The sequence below is a fragment of the Triticum urartu genome, chromosome 2A (assembly GCF_056163025.1).
Source record: "Triticum urartu cultivar PI428250 chromosome 2A, HENAU_Tu73, whole genome shotgun sequence".
Lineage (NCBI taxonomy): Eukaryota > Viridiplantae > Streptophyta > Magnoliopsida > Poales > Poaceae > Triticum > Triticum urartu.
This window is the reverse complement of record NC_141874.1, coordinates 31,085,013-31,104,608: the sequence shown is the minus strand read 5'-3', so window position 1 is coordinate 31,104,608 and position 19,596 is coordinate 31,085,013. Positions and strand designations below refer to the sequence as shown.

General features: G+C 43.2%; 1 protein-coding gene and 1 long non-coding RNA gene across 20 annotated transcripts; both read left to right on the top strand.

Annotated features, from left to right (window-relative positions):
• The first annotated feature begins 1,338 nt into the window (after window positions 1-1,338).
• Window positions 1,339-10,193, top strand: LOC125535265 (uncharacterized). 18 transcript variants are annotated; one of them, XR_015615588.1, is made up of 14 exons: window positions 1,339-1,946; window positions 2,026-2,156; window positions 2,775-2,980; window positions 3,323-3,411; window positions 3,624-3,663; window positions 3,762-3,999; window positions 4,169-4,237; window positions 4,330-4,492; window positions 4,926-4,987; window positions 5,660-5,780; window positions 5,992-6,067; window positions 6,185-8,653; window positions 8,766-8,991; window positions 9,297-9,490. It is a non-coding gene; the product is annotated as an uncharacterized LOC125535265 (long non-coding RNA). The 18 variants fall into 18 exon arrangements; XR_015615587.1 differs by having other exon boundaries at window positions 2,772-2,980; XR_015615590.1 differs by having other exon boundaries at window positions 2,026-2,164.
• A 1,070-nt stretch (window positions 10,194-11,263) lies between these two features.
• On the top strand, window positions 11,264-19,054 carry LOC125535262 (receptor-like serine/threonine-protein kinase SD1-8). Of its 2 annotated transcripts, XM_048698325.2 has the most exons (7): window positions 11,267-12,655; window positions 16,511-16,648; window positions 16,746-16,873; window positions 17,513-17,726; window positions 17,824-18,070; window positions 18,188-18,320; window positions 18,462-19,054. In XM_048698325.2, the coding sequence occupies exons 1-7, from the start codon at window positions 11,368-11,370 to the stop codon at window positions 18,771-18,773; spliced, it is 2,460 nt and encodes an 819-aa protein (XP_048554282.2). In that variant the 5' UTR covers window positions 11,267-11,367; the 3' UTR covers window positions 18,774-19,054. The 2 variants fall into 2 exon arrangements, with proteins under 2 accessions (XP_048554283.2, XP_048554282.2); XM_048698326.2 differs by lacking the exon at window positions 16,511-16,648 and having other exon boundaries at window positions 11,264-12,655.
• The last annotated feature ends 542 nt before the right edge of the window (window positions 19,055-19,596 follow it).

Genomic DNA, 19,596 nt, shown 5'->3' with positions numbered 1-19,596 from the left:
GGTTAATAATATAGCCAGCTGCTGGCTATATACACATGTCATGTCATCAAGAGTTAGCAATATTAATTACTCATACAATAGCATTGGCTATAAGCCCACAACTTTTTTCACTTTCTATCTATCTTTTTCTTTTCATTAAATGCTTTTATTTAGGAGCACGCATAGAGCCCCGCTCTTGCATTAAAACCCACTCATTTACTTTTATCTTATCTCTCCTTTTCACATAGGCAAAAGTGCCATGTAAGCGGGCTTATAACCCATTATTATACTTACTCTACTACCTTCATCCTGGTTTATAAAGCCCATTAGCCAAAACTCAAGTATCAAGGAAAAACATTAATAACCAACGACACGTGCTTTCATGGAATAGGAGCAGCCAAGCAAATGGCTGGCAGTTGTGCTTGCAGCCAGCTGCGTCGTTCGCTTTGCATGTGACCAATCCAGCACCGGCTAGCATTTACAGCATGCAACCAAGGTTAACTCTTCGGTTTTATGAACAAGTACATTAGGGTGACATAAACATACTATAAAAAATAAAATAATATATCTTAGTTAGTAGCCATCTGCAACACTAGTATATATTTTAAACTTATTATTATACATGCCGATAAAAGGTTGACTAGAGATGATATAACAACTTTTTATAGTCAATAATTGGTTGTATTATTAACCATGCTCTAACCACGTGCATCACCCGGCTAATCAAACGCAAATACAGCGGCCAGACAAAAAAAAGCAGCTGCATGCGGCCAGCGGCCTTGAAAAAATGTACGCAGCTTGATGGCTCAGGCGACTTGTATACCCGAACTACTAAGGTAGTATCAAGACAAGATGAGTTTATAACCTAATAAATAAAGTATTGCACGTTATCATATATATATTATTCCCTAGTGTAGAGGTAGTAACATAAACTAGTACTAACATATGCATATTACTATTCTAAGTTACTCCCCATTGTGGCTAGTCTATCTCCCTCACCCCCTAATCTATATCTATATCTTTATACCAATATAGAAATACCTAAAGTGTCAAATCAAATTAATCTCGTCCATCGACCCATGTCAATTCAATTACCTAAATTGCTCTAGTGACAAGCGATCAACATATATACATGCAATTAATCTCTATTTTTAATGGAGTAGTTGGTAGTCTTTGCCGGTCAATTTTCGTCCCATCAGAGACGGTTTTTTTCGTCCTCCATCCCACCGTCCCCTTGATTCCCACCTCCGCCCTCGAACTAGGAAATAAAAATCAGTATGCTCCCACTATGTCCAGTGCTAAACCCTCCGGTTCATTGAAAAAAACTCGCGCCTGAAAAAAATCTACGACGGTTAACCTGAAAAAAATCAGTATGGAAGAAAGACCTACGCCCGGCCGCCGCCCGCGGGTCGCCCGCTCCCGCGCGCCCCTGTTGCTCCCTCCTCGATCCCGATCTGGATCGAGGGGACGAGGAGCTCCTACCTCCCCGACGGCCGGCCTCCTCCTCGCCCCGCCGCTGCGTCCGGCGCCGCCACGGCCTCTGGAGCACGGCGCCGATGAGGAACCCACCCACGGTGTGCGAGGGGTCTCTTCCCGTACGTCAAGGCATCCCGCCTCACGTTTCCTCTTTTGGCATCACGGGCCGCCGCCGCACTCCCTCCCCCGGCCGCCCCGCGGGCTTCTATCTCTCCCAGCTCCGCTGCCGCGCCCCGTCTCCCATCTCTACATGAATCGCTGTTGTGGAAGCCATGCTCCACCGCGCCACCCGGCGGCCATCCGGGCACGCCGTGTCCGGGATGATGGAGTTGAGTCGGCCAGGTCCCTGTTCCCGTTGGCATCGGGACCCGTGGGGGCAAGCCGCGCGCTGCTCATCTGCGTCGATGGCGTCGGCGCGGCCTTCCCCTGTCAAGACCGGCGGCTCCTTGGCTGGATCCTCTCCTCTCCTCTCTTCCACCTCTCGTCGTCGGGTAAGTCGCAGGTATTGTATTCGTAATCGGTTCCAATCTCGCGCCCCTCATTCACTGTTCTTCGTTTGATTCATTTCAGGTGCTCCTTCCGTCGATGTCGAGGTCTTAGTCTCGGTGATTTCTCCTTGTATGTTCTGTTGATATTGGTACCGTGTTCTGAACCTTGCTGCTTTGGAGGGTTTCAGTTTTGATGGTTCTGTTCAATTCAAGGTGATTCGGTAATGTTCTGCGTACAAAGTGCTTCCTATTTTTGCGGTGAAAAACAGCGTGTTGGAGATAGTTCAGACAGTCAAAATTTGGCAGTATTTTCTTCTTCTTTTGATCCCGTTTCTTCATAGTTAGTCAGACTCAATAAGAATTAGAGCAAGTTGGAAAGAGGTTTGTTAGGTCGGAACTGATATATTTGCTTTCTCCTAGCAGCCTATACATATCATTTTATATGACGGGGATTGTGCTATATTACCATGTTATAAAGGTAGAGCTAGGATATGTCTTTCTTGAACTGTGTGGACATGCTCATGGCGGAGGTGCTCTGTTTGTATGTTTTTTCAAGTAAAGTGGAGAAACTCCTGAATTGTGTCTTCAGAAATAGTTTACTGTTGCTGTGTCTTCAGATGCTGGTTACTGTGTTGGAATCTACCAATCCTTCTGATCATTGTGTTTTTCTGGGCCTGGAGGTCTACGCCAAACCCCAGGGCAGGGTGGTTCGAACACCAGTGCAGTACGGGCTGGGACGGACATCATCTTGTCTCTGTCTCTACTAATTCAAATTACATGTAACTTATTCCCTCAAAAAAATTACATGTAATTTATTCAGTTCTACAGCAGCCAAGGGCGGGGCATCGCACCGATGACAGTGACTGCAATGAGGGTGAGATGCCGATGTTTGTGCCGGCGCCGGAGACCGTGACCACAACTCGGGGCAAGGTGCTGGTGTCAGCGACGTCGCCCGTGTTGGCCCCTTGAGTTTTGGACCTGCCGCGCTCTGGTTCTGGAAGCTGCCATTCCCATCGAGCCCCTCCAGCAGCCTTCAGGTGAGCGCACACCTTCTGCTCCATTAACGCAAGCATCCAGGGGTTCGACTACGTGGGCAGGAGCTCGGCTTGATTCACTTGCATATGTCTTTTTTCCTTTGTGGGCAGGAGGTCAGCTTTGTGATCAGTCATGTAAAGTATTTGAGAAACTTGAAGGGAAGCACATGGCAAAGCCATAATTACCTTTTAGTTATATTTCAAGTTGTAGGAAAGTTGAAATCAATCTGGAAAGCATCTTTCTATTGTAGATATTTTATTAGTGGCTTGAAGACTTACAACTCTGTTTGATGTTATAGAAATAGTGAGGTTATGCCACAATGCTGATAGACTTGGTACTTGTAGGATGGAGAGGAGAAGACTGAAAAGGATGTTGATATGAGGAATTCAAGGAAGTGGAAGAGGAAGAAAGTTCTGATGATGGTGATAATTAGGTTAGTACCTTAGAACTTTATATGCACTGAGGTTTTCTTTGGGGGTAGAAAATTGGGTTTTAAAAGGTTCATCATTTTGGTAAAATTGTGTATTGTATGTGTGCTCCTTCACATCAACAAATATGAAATGGATAGACCAGCTGATGCATAACTTAGTTGTCATCTATATTGTCAAGTTTAACTCATATATTCTCGCTCTGCATAATATCAAGTTTGACGACGATGATGATTGGAACCAAGAGGAGGAAGTACGTAAGTTTCCATCTATTCATATGGATGTTACCCTCGATGTACTGTGACCAAATATGTAATGCCTGGTTTGGTTTAACTATTCTCTTGTGTATCACTAGGTAATCAGTTAACAAGTGTTGGCCATGGTGCATTGATCTTATTTAGTTGTGGTTTTGTATGCCTCCCCCAGTTGCCGCTAAAACCCACCAAAAAAATAGCAAGAAAATTGATGGTGGGAGCTAGCAATGCCAGCAGTGCCTCCTTTAGGATTACAAAATCGTTAATCCTATCTTCGCTTGCATGTGACTGATGGTGATGCTACACAAGTTCTGAAGGCAGTGCCCTCCCCTTCAGCAGGTAACACGGATATATTAAAAACATTTTAACTTTCTGACATATTAGTTCAATTTTTTTTGCATAGTACCTAGCAAATTCAGAAAGTGCACAAACAGATCTCATCAATATTTTGTGTTTTGCTTGTTCAGTCTTTTGAGGTAAGTTCTATTGTGTATTCCATTCTCTTCAGGAGATCTTGCTGGTTCTGCATGGCACAACTGGATTAAATATGCTACAGCAAGCGAAGGAGTTCAACGATGTAATTGCCACTCTGCTGTTCTGATGCTTGATTCATCAGCTATGTTTCTATTGGATACTAATAATGAGGGACTTTCTTGGGGTTCATACCAGGTTGTTGGAATCAAAGGATTCATCCTAACGAAATTAGACGGGACTGCTCGTGTTGGCTGTGTGTTACGGGCGATTTCCAGTCCTTTATTGCAACAGATACAAATTCCAGTCCTGGATCTTAAATATACGACAACTAAACTTGCTGACCTGAATCCTGTCTCAGGTGAGTGTTCATAGACGAACTTGGAGTTCCAGCCAAGTTTGTTGGTGTCGGCGAAGGGGTGGAAGATCTCCAACCTTTTGATGCAGAAGCATTTGTTGAAGCCATTTTCCCATAAATTTGACCCAGTTATTAGTGTTTCTCATGTAACAAGATTTTGGCTAACATGCTACTCCCTCCGTTTCTAAATATATGTCTTTTTCGGAATTCTAATATGGACTACGTACGAAGAAAAATGAGTGAATCTACACTCTAGAATATGTCTACATTTATCCGTATGTAGTCCATATTCAAATCACTAAAAAGACCTATATTTAGGAATGGAGGGAGTAGAACTTGGTAGAAGCAATTTTTTCAACAATTACAGTTTTTTTGGTTCAGTCGTCGACTCGTCTGCCTGACTTGTTTCTGTCGTTGATCCTAACTATTCATACAGAAACAGAAGCAAGTACGGCCACAACCTCCAATACTACTACGACTGATGGCTATCCTCTACCCGTGAGTGTTATGCAAATTTGCGTAATTTAACTCCAGTGACGTGGATCTCATTATGTGGTAATTTTGTTTATGTAGAAATTGATGCGCTGGAATTAGTAAATCTGTTATCTTGTTTACAAGTGTGGTGATGCCGATTGTAGAAATTGGGCAATGTGGGATCTCCTATCCTCGTGCTGGTTTGATTTCGCTTTGTTCATCTGACTCAGGAATCATGAGGCTATTCATGTCCAACTGAACACAAGCCTTTTTAAATACTTTTTTAATATATGCTACTTATGCTTATCTATGCTGAAACTGCATCTGCAAGGCACTGTTTGTCTTACGTTCCAGATCGATGCCGCTTTATTCATGGGTTGGGTTGCCAGTTTCAAGCCACTTAATTTTCGGGTTGCGATTGTTGTCAGTGTTGTTGAATAGTACAGATCAATGATCCTGCGTCTGTAGGTTCTGACCTGGTAGTATCATGTATGTACTCAACAAAACGTGAACTGTCTGCCATGGTAGTATTATGATTCCTGGCTACCATGGTAGTATTATCTGTAGTGTTGGCGAGCATGTTTATTTCACAATTTTACAAATATATCTTTTCTTCGTTTTGTGTTGGAAAGTTAAGCGTGAACCATTTAAAGAATTAAACAATATGACTCATGCTCATCTCCATGTCAATGCTAGGAGGAGAAAAACTGCATTCAGAGGGTTACGGAATGGCAATGGGTGGGTTACCTCCCAGGAGCAGATGACTGGCATGGTTAGTGATCACTAGGCCATGAATCTCATGGATCGCATGATACAGGTACATCAAGGAAATTGTAATAAGTTCATGGCACAACATATAATTTAACGTTAGCTTTCTACATTAAATATCAGGAAAAATTTCTTGCAATTCATTTACATGATGGTCGGGAAATTCCTGTTAAATGAATCTTAACAATAAAGATACAGTCGTCTGCATTTAGTTTGCTTTTCTATTGCTGGGTAATCTTCTTATGCCATCATTTTCTTAGTATTTTTATGGTGCAGGTATCTGGTCCAGATCTGACGGAGACAAGAAAAATCGTGCCGCTGCTTCTTCTTTCGATTGTAAGTGAATCCTTTGATGACAGTGCTATTTTTTGTTGTATTAATACTGCATCTGATTCACACACTTCATCTATCCTTGTTTGAGAAATTGTGCATGTTTTTGCTTCATTGGTCCAGGAAAATCCAGGTGAAAACTTTCAGGAACTCAGGACGACACGCATTGATTATATTTCATTGTGATGGCCGTTGCCGCCACAGCTACTATGGGTACAAGCAACTTCTATTTCGCTCGTCACCGGAAACCACTGCCCAGATCCATCTCTTCTCAACCATGCTGACGTGGTGGTCAGGGGCGCTTACAACTTGTGAGGGCCTGCGTTCTTGCTGTTGATCCGTGATGGCATGGCCTCCCCGCGCCCAAGCCGCATTCTAGCTGATGGTTTGGGTCTGCCAGCGGAGGGAGAGGGGGACGACCTCTGTCGCTCCTTCTCTCTAGCCTCTTCATCTTGATGAAGCCGTAGGAGTAGAGGGGCACGCGCGTGATGGATCTGCTCCAAGCACCTCAAGCCACGCATCTTCAAGGTGATCACTTCATCCACATTCAATCTCAGTTCCCGCGTTTACTCCGAGGAGAGTTCAAAAGCAGCAGGAGCAGTTGTTCTACTGCTGGTCGGAGGGAGAGCTTGGCAAGGGAGATAGAGGGAGCTCTACAACCACGATCTTGGCATACGACCCGATGGCATCATGCCCACATAAGCTTCTTCCATGTTCCAATTCTTGCACTTGATGGTCTTTTACTGTTAGAGCTTACGAAATCTTAGATGTTGCTGACAAAAGACCGAGATACACTATTTCGGACTATATATTATTCAGCAAGTACGTTCGCAAAAAATTTTGGTCTCAGCAGGTTGGTGTTCATGTACAGGTTGCCATATGAGAATATACTGCGTATTTGTCAAATCTCAGAACAAATGGCCCATTCCGATCATAACTATTCCAAAAGCATTGATAGGCTTTTTTAAACATTAAGATATCTGAATATTGATCTCAGCAGTGTCCAAAATCCAAATGGTTATGTTTGTTCAGATTTTCCTCATTTTTATGTTCTTTGAATTGAAGTAGTGCTTGAGGTTAATAATAAATGATTGTTGGTAACTTAACTAGCTCCTGAGAATAATTTGTGATATAGCTTGCTCCTATATTTGTCATTGACAACGTTGCTTGTGGAGAGTAATAAGGATTTATCTAGCTCATGTATGTCTGAGCCTGAGACGGAGAGGACAACGGTTGTGGCTCCATTGATGATAGTGGTTGCGACGCAGAGCCGTATGAATGGACAGCAGGGAAGCCAAGCACTCCCTGGAAATCGCCGTGATTCCGGAATGGGTGGCGGGTCCCTGCCCCTATCACCCATGAAGCTGACAACGATCACCTGGCCTCGTGCGGCAGCTGCGGAGGAGAGGGAGGCAGGAGGGGGAGACTTGTAAGCGATAACCCGCACGGAGGAGGAAGGAGACGCCTCAGGTGGAGATGATGACGATGGCCGTGTCTCCATCGCTGGCAGCGGTCATGACGTGCAGCTGCAGGACTAGACATCAGACAGGCGGAGTCGTTTCTGGGAGTTGCTTGCTTTGGTGGTGCTCTTGGGTTTACGATTTCAATATAATCCTATGGCGGAGTGGATGGTTAATGTTATTTCTCTGATATCACAATGTATCTTCTTGGCTCAAGTATTGAGAAAGTAGCATTGTCGCAGATGTATTTACTTAGTTTGATAAGATGGTGAAAATATCTGTAATTCAGACATGACAGAGAGTCAAATTTAAAAGTAGCTTTGTCATAGCTAGCTTACTTTGGTTTACTTGGTCCATGTAGAGCTGGAATCTCGAAGCTACACTTTCAACCGGCTTGCTTTGAAAATCAACTAAAACGAAAAGAATAGAGGTTTCAATTGTAGCAATAGTTTAGCAGTGCTACAGATCTGTGGAGCGGGCAAGAATTATTGGTCAACCTTATAGCTTCTTATAGCTTCTATTTGTCATCTAGATGTTGTACATCAGGTACAGATCTGTTTAAGAAGGATTGTTGTACATCAGGTACAGCCTCTTATAGCTTCTATTTGTCATCTAGATGTTTAAGATGTTTGGTCTGATGATCTCCCTTCACATTTGCTTGTTTAAACAAACAGGAATTAAAGTTTACAGAATGCGAGAAAAATATATGCATAACTGGATCTGTGATTCGGGGATTTTTTGAATGTGAAGGTGCATTCTTACAAATTTTCTGCTCATGTTAGTTTAGCCCCTGGCTGCATTATACAGACAACATATTTAGATACTTTTGATTATAAAGATCTCTGACATGATCATATTGTTATTTTCAGCTTTTGGATTTGCATATAATGCTGACACCACATGGACTCTGAAGGAAGTTGTGCTAACTGCTAAGCTTTCCCTGCTTTTCCAGCTTGTGTGTTTCATTGATGGAGGAGGTATAAATCTGTTCCTTAAAGCGAGCAAATCAAAACAAAAATGCAGGAGGTATCCGACAACACTGACGATACGCCATTCCACTTAGACCTGAGGGCAACATCAAAGGATGCCACCGGCAGCAGAGATCAACAAGTTCTTCACCGTCGGGGAGAAGGTGGAGGTCAAATGTTTCACCGTCAAGTGCAGACTTATCGTTCAGCTACAGTCACTTGATCATCGTCACAGACACCGCCACACTAAGAATTGTGCAGCTGCTCTACTTTCAGGTACAAAATTGGACATCATGTGAGGTGTTATGCTCAACCCCAGCTAGTTCAAAGGCAACACTGGTGGTGGTCCTCTGAGTATGCAGATGACATAGAGTGGGCACTGCAATAATACATGCTAATAGGCGCAGTTTCATCTCGAGCAGACGAGCACTGCAATAGTACATGCTACTCTCAGCGACTACTAACGTGAAGTTGCACTCAGGCTCTCGCATATACTAAAGAGGTACTGTCGATAAGTATCACCATTTAGTTTTTTTACAGTCTATAGATTTATTTATATGAACAATATTGATCTCAAGGATAACACTGTAGATTCCTCTATTCCTTCTGCTAATGTGACTGTAGCAACAGTCGCTCCCATTCAAACTTTTTTTAGGGAAACTACAACATGCATTTTGCTCACCTGAACATTAAATTAAGGAATGCAGAAGGTTCGGGGCCTGTGCGAATTATTCAAATTTTATATTTGTGCGAATGAAGAAACGCCTAAATTAGGCGGCAGAGTATAATTTACGCTCGTGGTTGCAGTGCGGCTTTTGGACATCCTTAGCACGATAAGCGCAAACACGAAGATTAGACGCCACCTTGGATTTGTCTGGTTGTTAACTTGTGGTCATTAAACACATATATATTGTGCTCTGTCCATATGCTCTAGAGCAAACAAGCAATGATAGTGGACTGCAGTTTCTGGGGTATCACGCCCATTTAAACTGATGGTGCAAGTTCAGGCCGGCCTTCCTTTTTTCCTTCAGATCTTTCTGTTTTAAGAATTTTACTATTATAATTATACTATTATATATTTATTTAGATATATGTTCAAATATTATTTTAGTTCACCCGAAAATACAAAGGATGCGGGAAAAATCACAATTTCTCTCTTTCCTAATATCATTGTCTGAATTTGTTTACCATGTTTTCTCTATTTCCTTCCTTACAGTAGTGTCATCAATGGAACAAATAAAGTCTTGATAACTAGAAGGCCATTCCGATTCCAGTATGGTAAATATTCGATGGATGACAAAGGGTCCCGAGGGAGCTCGTTTGTGCTGACAACACTCAGCATATTCTGCAAATATCCTCTGAGTTCACCATCCATGAGCTGCAAGTCATGTTTTCTGGTGCTACAAGTATAAAAAGGTTCATGCTTTGTGGTATTAACCTTTTGTGCTGTTGTTCCAATACCTTTTGGAGTTTTGGCCTAAAAGGGCTCTCTGAAACACGGAGACAAACAAAGCTACAATTTGGAGTATGATTAAGCAGTCCAGTCAGCGTTACTAATCCCCACTTGAGCTTGACTGTATTTCCTGGCTTAATGTTTGAGATTCTATGTATAGCAAAAAATACGTGCAGAATTTCATTTAAGTTTGAAAGCCAATCGATTCCATGCTTTGAGCTGGTAAATGGTCCCTGTTCTGAATTGGTATTTGGATCCCAAACATAACTCCCTATGAACATATAAGGAAATTTTAGTTGTGAAACGACACTTGTTGTACATGCCATATTGCTATATGAGGGTGCTGCTATGTACATTTATAGATGCTTGCATTTGACTTCCGTTTTGATGTAACAATATACATGTAGTTTGTTGTCAATACTGTTGGGAGACCTTGTTAAAAGTTTATGTCCAACATTTAAAATTGGTTTTCCTTTTTTTTCTACTGAATTATATACCCTTGTACATGTGAAACCCTACAATTTATTTAGAGCATGGAGGAGTTCTTTGTGTTGCAGACCCTCACCATATTCTACGAATATCGTCGAATTCACCATCCATGAGTGGCAAGTCATGTTTCCAATTTTCTGGTTTTATAAGTAAAAAAATGTTCATATTCCATGGATGAGACCCTACAATGTATTTAGAACATCCGATCCATACATGTCTAATTTGAGCCATGGGTAGAACCATAATCATGAAAGGCGTCTCCATGAGTTGATGCCACACGATATGAGGGTACAAGGTAACTTTGATTGCATCTTCAAATCAATGAACCAAAGGGAGTAAATAATAAACAGGGTTTGTTTAAAAAAATATCAATCAGGATACAATCTTCTTTGTGACTGTTATTAAAATTGACCATCAAGATGATATTTTTGTGTCTACATGATCATATTATGAGCCCGTAGCAACGCACGGACACTCTACTAGTATCATATTAAATATCATTGTATGTACCAATCACATAATTAACATGCAGTTGATATCCTATCTAATACTATAAATTAACATGCAACTTACATGCAATTGACATTCTACCTAATATAATCACGGAATTAATTTTATCCCTAACATTAACATGCATTGCAAGTAGGCATTTGCCAGTAGAGATATATAATATATATTTAAACTCAGCATGTTGTAGATAGTGTAAAATAGTCAAATGAACCACGTGTTGAGTCAGCAAGAGTTCTCTGACCAAGTCTTCTTGATTGCTGCATCTGGGAATAACTTGTAATGCGAACGGAACGTTCGCTGAATGCATTATTCTTCATTTTGATTCGTTCCATCTGTCAGAGCATTCTCAGAATTCCGTGGTAGTCTAGTAGGATAAGAGAGAGACTGAGACAACAAATGCACTGACTCTCAGTGAAACCGTTGGAGATGATGAGCCACCGCCGACTCTTCCTCGCTATTGTCTCCGTGCTGCTTCTCACAGCGTCGGGCGTGGCCGCGAACAACACATTGACACGGCGGAGTCGCATCGGCGGCGACCAGAAGCTGGTCTCGCCGGGGGACATCTTCCAGCTCGGCCTCTTCCCCCTCGCCGACAACACCAAGTGGTTCCTCGGCATATGGTTCACCGTCTCCCCGGCCGCCGTTATCTGGGTCGCCAACCGCGACCGCCCGCTCAACGCCTCGTCCTCCGGCATAGTCACGCTTACCGGCGCAGGAGACCTCGTGCTCCTCGACGCCGCAAGCAACAACGAGACCGTCTGGTCGTCCAACTCCTCGTCCTCGGCCGCGGCGGTCGCGCTGCTGGACGACAGCGGCAACCTCGTGCTCACGGACGATGCCGGCGCCATGCTGTGGCAGAGCTTCGACCACCCGACCAACACGTACGTGTCCGAGATGCGCATCGGAAAGGACGTTGGGACCGGGGCCGAGTGGTCCCTCTCTTCGTGGCGCCACGCCGACGACCCGTCAGCCGGCGACTTCCGCTACGTAATGGACACGCGGGGCTCGCCGGAGCTGCACATCTGGAGGAAGGGACGCAAGACGTACCGGACGGGACCGTGGAACGGGGTGCGGTTCAGCGGCATACCGGAGATGGCCACCTACAAGGGCATGTTCGAGTTCCAGTTCGCCGACACCGCCGACGAGGTCTCCTACATGTACCACGCGTGCGACGGCTCGCCGCCGTCCCGCGTTGTCCTCCATCAGTCTGGTGTGATACACCGCATGGTTTGGGACAGCGCGGCGCTCAGGTGGAGCAGCTTCTGGTCGGGGCCGAGGGACGAGTGCGACCGGTACGGCGTGTGCGGCGAGTTCGGCGTCTGCAACGAGGTCGACGCCGTGGTGTGCAGCTGCGTCTGGGGCTTCCTGCCGAGGTCGTCGGTGGAGTGGGGCATGCGGAACGCGTCCGGCGGGTGCGCCCGCAGCACGCCGCTGCAGTGCGGGGGCGGCGCCGGCGACGAGGACGGGTTCCACGCCGTGCGCGGCGTGAAGCTGCCAGAGACGCACGGCAGCAGCGTGGACCCCGGCGGCTCGCTCGAGGAGTGCGGCCGGAGGTGCCTGGCCAACTGCTCCTGCACGGCGTACGCCGCGTCGGACATCCGTGGTAGTGGTGGCGGCGGGAGCGGGTGCATTCAGTGGTTCGGCGAGCTGGTGGACACGCGGTTCATCGACGGCGGGCAGGATCTCTTCGTCAGGCTGGCAAAGTCCGACCTAGGTAATTAGCCCTCTCCAATATTTTCTCAGTTTTGCTAAGTCTCAATCGACTAAGACTTCGTTATGTCTCAATCGATACTCTATGCTTTTGATCTTGCATGAAGATTTGTACAAAACATTTCTTTTCAGTTTTTTTCTTATATGTTACTTGATTGAGACTTCGTTAAGTCAATAGTCTTTTTATTAGAAAAAATTATGGACAATAGCTGAAAAACTACCCCCGAAACCGTCGACAAATTTGTTTACTTGCAAGGGGGGGGGGGGGGGGGGGTGCCTTCCACATTGAAAAACCATATATATTTATCTCGGGATTTTTTATTCAAATTTGGTTGAATCATTTCGAGTAGTATAAATAGCCATTCTGAGATTTCCAAAAACAGGTTAGTCCAGTCCTTATCAATTGAAAACCAGAATAAAAAAATACTTTGGCTCTCACTGCACTAAGGTGTATACTCGCTAGAGTTTCTTGAATATATGATCAAATGGGATTGACCCGATCATAGAGCATGTGTAGAAAACACTACTTCTCCTTACCAAGCAGATTAATGTTTATACCGAAAAGACTCTTTGGCGTTCACTCGCTCGATCAAGCAAATCGACCCAACCCGCAAGCGCGTTTGAGACAGACTTGTTTTATGGAAAACTCAATCATACAAAGTAGGACCCACCATGAGGCTAGTTAAAACGCTCCATCAATTCCACAACTAATCACTCCCCCCACCCGGATTTTTAGGGGGCGCCTTAATTTCCTCTTAATCCCATCTAGTAATCAATCATCTCCCTGAATTTCGAGGGAGGGGGGCACACAAATTTTCTCTAATCCCAACTAATCACGCCAACTAGTTCCTCATTCCCAGTTTCCTATTTGAACGGTCTGAAACCGATCACTCGAACAAGCGCGTGCTTTAGTTATCCCATGTTTATACTTATCATAATCTCTTGAATTTTCCTTCCTAAAGAAGTGTCATGGTTCCGAAACCAGACTGAAAAACTGCGGTGAATGATGTTCTTTCACTTTCGAGGGAAAAAATTCCAACTTAAAGACTAAATTTGAGGGCCATCCAGGGTTGCTGGCGCAATCCGAGGGTATTTTTTGTATTTGCACGCTCGTCGCGAGAGTTTTGAGTACTTGTGGGCCAGATACAGGCTTGGTATGATAAAGTTATAACGGTTTTAGTGAACACACATCTCCTCTTCCCCTTTACCAAGAGTTGTTTTTTTAGAACGAAGACTCAGCTCGAGCCCGACTTTGAATTAGCAAAGTCATCAACTGGCCAGGATTACAACAACCAAAACTTACAAAATCGAAAGAAAGAAACAACTAAAAAAGGTACATAGTGCTAAGCAAGCAGCAAACAAGCTTCCTACCATCAACAAGCAAAGATGAAGAATCTAAGGCACAAGTATAGCTTGAAGATGATGAAGCCCTCCACCAAGAGTTGATTTGCAATAGCTCAGTGCCTGGTAGTTGGAGTGCCAAATAAATGTTGATTTTCTCCACCAAACAATAACATCAAAAATATCATGAAAGCATATAAACATACTTAGTTATATATAGGATAACTAGCTAGCAGACCTGTATTAGCTGGACCCCATTCAAACCTACCTAAGAAATGATAATAAACGTACTTCTTTTTTCCCCGCAAAAGAAACACATGTCTTCTTTTGGGAAACACCTATTACAATAGATGCACACATGTACACACTCACACCGCCGAATGCACCTAAAACATTCTACGACTCGGGTATCTCAGGAAATTAAGCCATGCAAAGAAAATAAATACAGGACTCCACAAAAGTTTGGAATATTTTGGACAATAGATAGGAATTGAACCAAATCAATTTGACCAAGTAAGATTATTTGTCCCAAATAGATTGGTTCGGTGTCACAGTACCCATCCCATGCTTCTCTGTCAAGACGTAGTGTCACATTAATTAACCTGCAGTACAGTGAATGTTCTAAAATACTACCAGTCTTGCACGATGCTGTTTGTTTGACTTTGCTCCTTCTCCCTGCCAATCAATTCCGAAATGGACACCAGCTTATTCAGTAAGAATTCAGTGTGACTATTCATGGATTTATCTCCCGTCTTTATCGGTGTCTAGCGTGTGGTTGCAGAAGTGCTCGCGTGTTGCCTCCTTAGTCGTGTACATCCTTTTCGTCTCATAAGAAAGACCTGCAACTTTCAGGTCCAGGACTCACCCGAGATGCACATCCAAAGAAAATTATGCAACGTCTCTGAACTTGGTAAATAATAAACTATGTAAATAGATGTGCAAGGAAGCCTCTCTCTATGTTACTTTCGTGTTAGTTTTTGTTAGGACAAATAATTAAACAATTACTCCCTCTGTATCAAAATATAAGACAATTTTCAACATTATCGCATTGTAAAACAATGTATTGTCTATGTTTTATATTTTGATACGGAGGGAGAGTACTATGCATTTTTTGAATACAAAATCATAACCACAAAAAAATATGTTGAAAGACAAATCTTGTGACATCAATTTTATGTTACATGAAGTATATATTAATATACCCAGCAAATAAGGTAGAGTATATATTAATAGAGTAATTGTCGGTCAAACAATTGACCTAACGAACCAAATACGTTGACTTTAACTATGGATTAGTCAAAGGCAAATCATGTTGGAACTTCTGGTTCAAGGAAGGCAAGGGCGTGTTCGGGAGCTCTTCATGGTAGGAAAATCTTCAACTCCAGCGCCACAAATCCCGCTCTAGCTTCTGACGATCGATCCCGGAGTCAGCGATCCGTTCGGCGTCACGGCTTCTCGCTCGCATGAGGGAGCGAGCCAGAAGCCCATAAAATCACCCCTTTGTGGCCCATGAGGAGCAGGCTGATAGTCCAAAACGTTTGGAAAAGATGGGCTGGGCCATAGACCTGGTCGGGAAAGACTGCTGGCGGCAAGAGAGAGGACCTGGGAGCGAATACGTGATGATCGAGCGACCGAGTCACTTGGCGGTGGCAGGGCAATGTAATTTTCTTCAACTCCCGCTTCCTAGTTTTGGTGGAGCTCAGTTTTCCCAACTCCTCCGATTCTGCAAATTTGCACTATGCCAATCGCCAGCTTCTGTCTCGTATAACCCGGAGTTAACCCGTTCGGGTGCACTCCGGTCCTGGAGCCAAGGATTTGAGAAGCCAGAGAGATGCCGAACACGCCCTAAGTCGATCTTATTCATCTTATATCTTATATTTAATAGTTGTGGCACTTTTTGAGCCATCAGTTAATTCTAGAAAAGAATTGATCTGACCAGTTGATGTTATAAGTTAAGTCAATCTGTATATTGCAAAGTTGCACCAAGTAATCTCCACGTCCTCCCGCAGCCGTGTAATTCACCGAGATACCAAACAAAAATTATGGATGACTTATAGTTCTTTTTTTTTGCGGGAAATGGATGACTTCTAGTTAATCAAGGCTGCCCATGGAATTTTGGCATATGTAGATGTGTTTTAGCAAAACTGTTTTTATGAAAGAGAGGAATCATGTGCAGTTGAGCCATAAATAAATATCATATTGCTAAATGAAGATATAGCCTCCACACAACGTCACTACTTAAAAACTATAAATCATACACTAACTAGGACTCTGAATGAGGGTTTAATTTTCATTTTCCTCTAAATAGGACATTATCGAAGGAAAACAATTAACTTTGACCCTATAGCTAATCAAACATTGCCGGTGTAAGTGCACAGAATGATATTTTCAAGCACTGTTGTGTCCTTATCAATCGCCTACCAGGACAAACATGTCAAGCTCAGACATTATGATCGGTGCACTTCACTCTTACTCATGGATCCGGCAATTTTCACCCATTATATTTAGCTCAACGCAGACACTGCACCTGCATCTCCAGAGCCAGTCAAGACTAAGAAGTTTGTCGCAGTCATCACTATATTGATAATAGGGTTTGGGTTACTTCTGCTATGGCTTGGCTTCTTGATTTGGAAAAAGGTCTGGCGCGGCAAAGAAGGTAAGAGTCATTGGTGTGTTTTGGAAGGACAATCTGAAACTGCTACTTGCTCTATTGCTTATGTATATCATGTAGCTTCCTTCTCGATTTTTTTCAGCTACCATGATTGATGACATCATGATAGGCGACTGCCCGACGTACCATTTCGAAACCATTAGAGGCGCCACAGGAGGATTCTGCCCCGAGAACGAAATCGGGCGTGGTGGCTTCGGCATTGTTTACAAGGTGATACTGATTTACACATTGCAATAGTACAATCCATCTATGCCAATCAGAACTGAAATTTCCTGCGGTCATATAAACAACAGTTAGATAGTAGCTAGTACTAGGCATGTAGTAGTTGTATGACACACTAGATGATTCTCCTAAGAAAGTAGCTAGGAAATATTTTTACTGCAACCCAATAAAAATGATTTACATTATAATCTTTAGGTTAGAAGAATTTCGGCAATAAATAAATTTAATACATTAATGAAAAAATATCTCAATTCTGATAATATATTGCATTCCCTCATTCATTTACTTCGACCCATCTCCAAAAAGTCTTCTAGCAATGTAGATTTTTCGAGGAAAATTTGCTTCAATATTTGTGAATATATAGAGGACCATCCAGCCAATACTTCTATTAATGTCTTGCCTTCTTTGCTTCCAATTTTCACCCTTTAATCCAAATCCCAACGATTAATACGTAGCGCCAACTCCAATCAATTCCGCGTGCCACATGCATAAGATGATAGGCCAATGACATGTGTTTGTCTAAAAAGATTATATGCATTATTGGATTAATTATGTTGTGGAACACATGCATGACTTGGTGAGATGGGAGGCTGTGTGTTGAGAGACTAATTGAACTATATTTACCAGGGTCAAATGCAAGATGGCCAGGAAATTGCAGTGAAGAAGTTGTCAACTGACAACAGAGTGCAAGGCCTGAAAGAGTTCAAGAATGAGGTGGACCTCATTGCCAGGCTGCAACATCGCAACCTTGTACGCCTGCTTGGTTGCTGCATCCATTGCTCTGACAGGATACTCGTCTACGAGTACATGAGTAACAAGAGCTTGGACAACTTCATCTTTGGTGCGTGTCTACTTACCCCCAGTTAGCAAAACACTTGCCACCATTTGTACCGTCAGAACTCAACTCAAAAAATTAAATCATGCAAAATTGCCAACAGATCTGAGGAGGCGTGCCACTTTGAGCTGGAAGACTAGGATGGACATCATCCTTGGCATTGCCAGAGGGCTTCTCTACCTTCACCAGGACTCGAGGCACACTATGATCCACCGAGATCTCAAGGCGGCCAATGTTCTCCTTAATGGGGAGATGGTCGCCAAGATATCAGATTTCGGAATCGCAAAGCTGTTCAGCAACATCGGCAACAACCTGGATTCCACCGTCACGGAAAGGATTGTTGGGACATAGTAAGAACTACAACTATGCATAACTGAACCAATGGTCAAGTACTATAATTTACATCAAATTTTCATTTCTATAGCTGGATTTTCTAACGTTTTTTGTATGGTGTCATGCGGTGACAGTGGTTACATGGCACCCGAGTACGCCATGGATGGCATGGTATCATTCATGCAGGATGTGTACAGCTTTGGTGTGTTGCTGCTGGAGATTGTCACTGGGAGGAGGAACCAACGGAATTTCAACCTCATAGCTCATGTAATCAATCAATTACCTTTCATGCAAGAGGAAAAAGAGATTTATGTGATTCCATAACACTTATTCTAATTTGAAATTCCGTGCCTAGACATCTAAGTCTCAAGCTTGTTGACCGTAACAAAATAGAATAAAATTTTGCAGGCATGGAAGCTATTTGAAGAAAACAAATGCCTCAAGCTCCTTGACCCAACTATGTGCGATGACTGCTCCCTAGCGGAGCTAGAGCAGGCATCGACGTGCATCCAGGTAGGGCTGTTGTGCGTTCAAGAGAGCCCGAGCCAACGCCCGCAAATGGCTGTTGTGATCCCCATGCTGTCACAACAACAGGTGCCAGGGCGGCCACTTCGGCCGGTGGTCTGCATGCCGGTGAGCACTCCGGCTGACCTTCGCGACATGAAGGAGGACACGTCTGGCAACTTCGAGATGGTCATTACGGACCTTGAAGGCCGGTAGCTAAAATGTATGGATGGACAGATGCATGTCAAGCTGGAACCGAAGATTGAAGGCATTATTAGTGACTGTTTAAATGTAATCGGGTAGGACAGGTGCATGCACTCGGTGGCATGGATCTACACAAGTGTGACCTCTTAATCTGTAAAATAATGCCTAGGTTATTCACGGAGACTGCTAAAAAAATTAAAATTCGATAAAATTTCAAATGATTGCATTTGCATGTGTACAAATTTGATAATAGTGGATCAAGGGTTAAGTCATGGCCCACATTTTTGGTCTAAGAGACACCTATTCATAAGATCTGGGCCACTGATGCCCTGCAGATTCGACTTCCTCTACGTCTATAGCAATTGTACTGGTATGTGTAAGCGTGATAAAGAGTAGAATCATGTTCGACTCACATGTCATGTACCTTAGTTGTAGACCAAGTTTGAAATTGGCATGTAACATACAAAACTAATCTAAGGTAAAAACCTAGTTTAGGAGGTAATCAACGCTAAATTATAGAGTATAATTTGTTGTTTACCATTTAAGTTTCAGATATTTCATTGTCTATCTTCTCCAAACAACATGGACATAGGGGAGGTTGACTCGATCTGTATCGTCGGCTAAAACTAAGACAGATGGTAGGAAGTTCAAAAGGAACGAGATGGACCTAAAGGGGGTGATCAATAAGTACAATGACAAATTTAATTGATTATTACAAAGTTCTTAAAAAAGTGGTATATAAAGGCGAGCACGAACAATATTGCTAGGTTAGATAACAAGTGTAGTGAATTGGTCACAATGCAATCATAATTAAGAAACATAATATAATATGTGC

Coding starts and splice junctions, on each gene's coding strand:
- LOC125535262 (XM_048698325.2), top strand. CDS start 11,368: ATGATGAGCCACCGCCGACTCTTCCTCGCTATTGTCTCCGTGCTGCTT. Junction 16,649..16,745: donor GGTCTGGCGCGGCAAAGAAG/GTAAGAGTCATT, acceptor GATTTTTTTCAG/CTACCATGATTGATGACATC. Junction 17,727..17,823: donor CTTGGACAACTTCATCTTTG/GTGCGTGTCTAC, acceptor AATTGCCAACAG/ATCTGAGGAGGCGTGCCACT.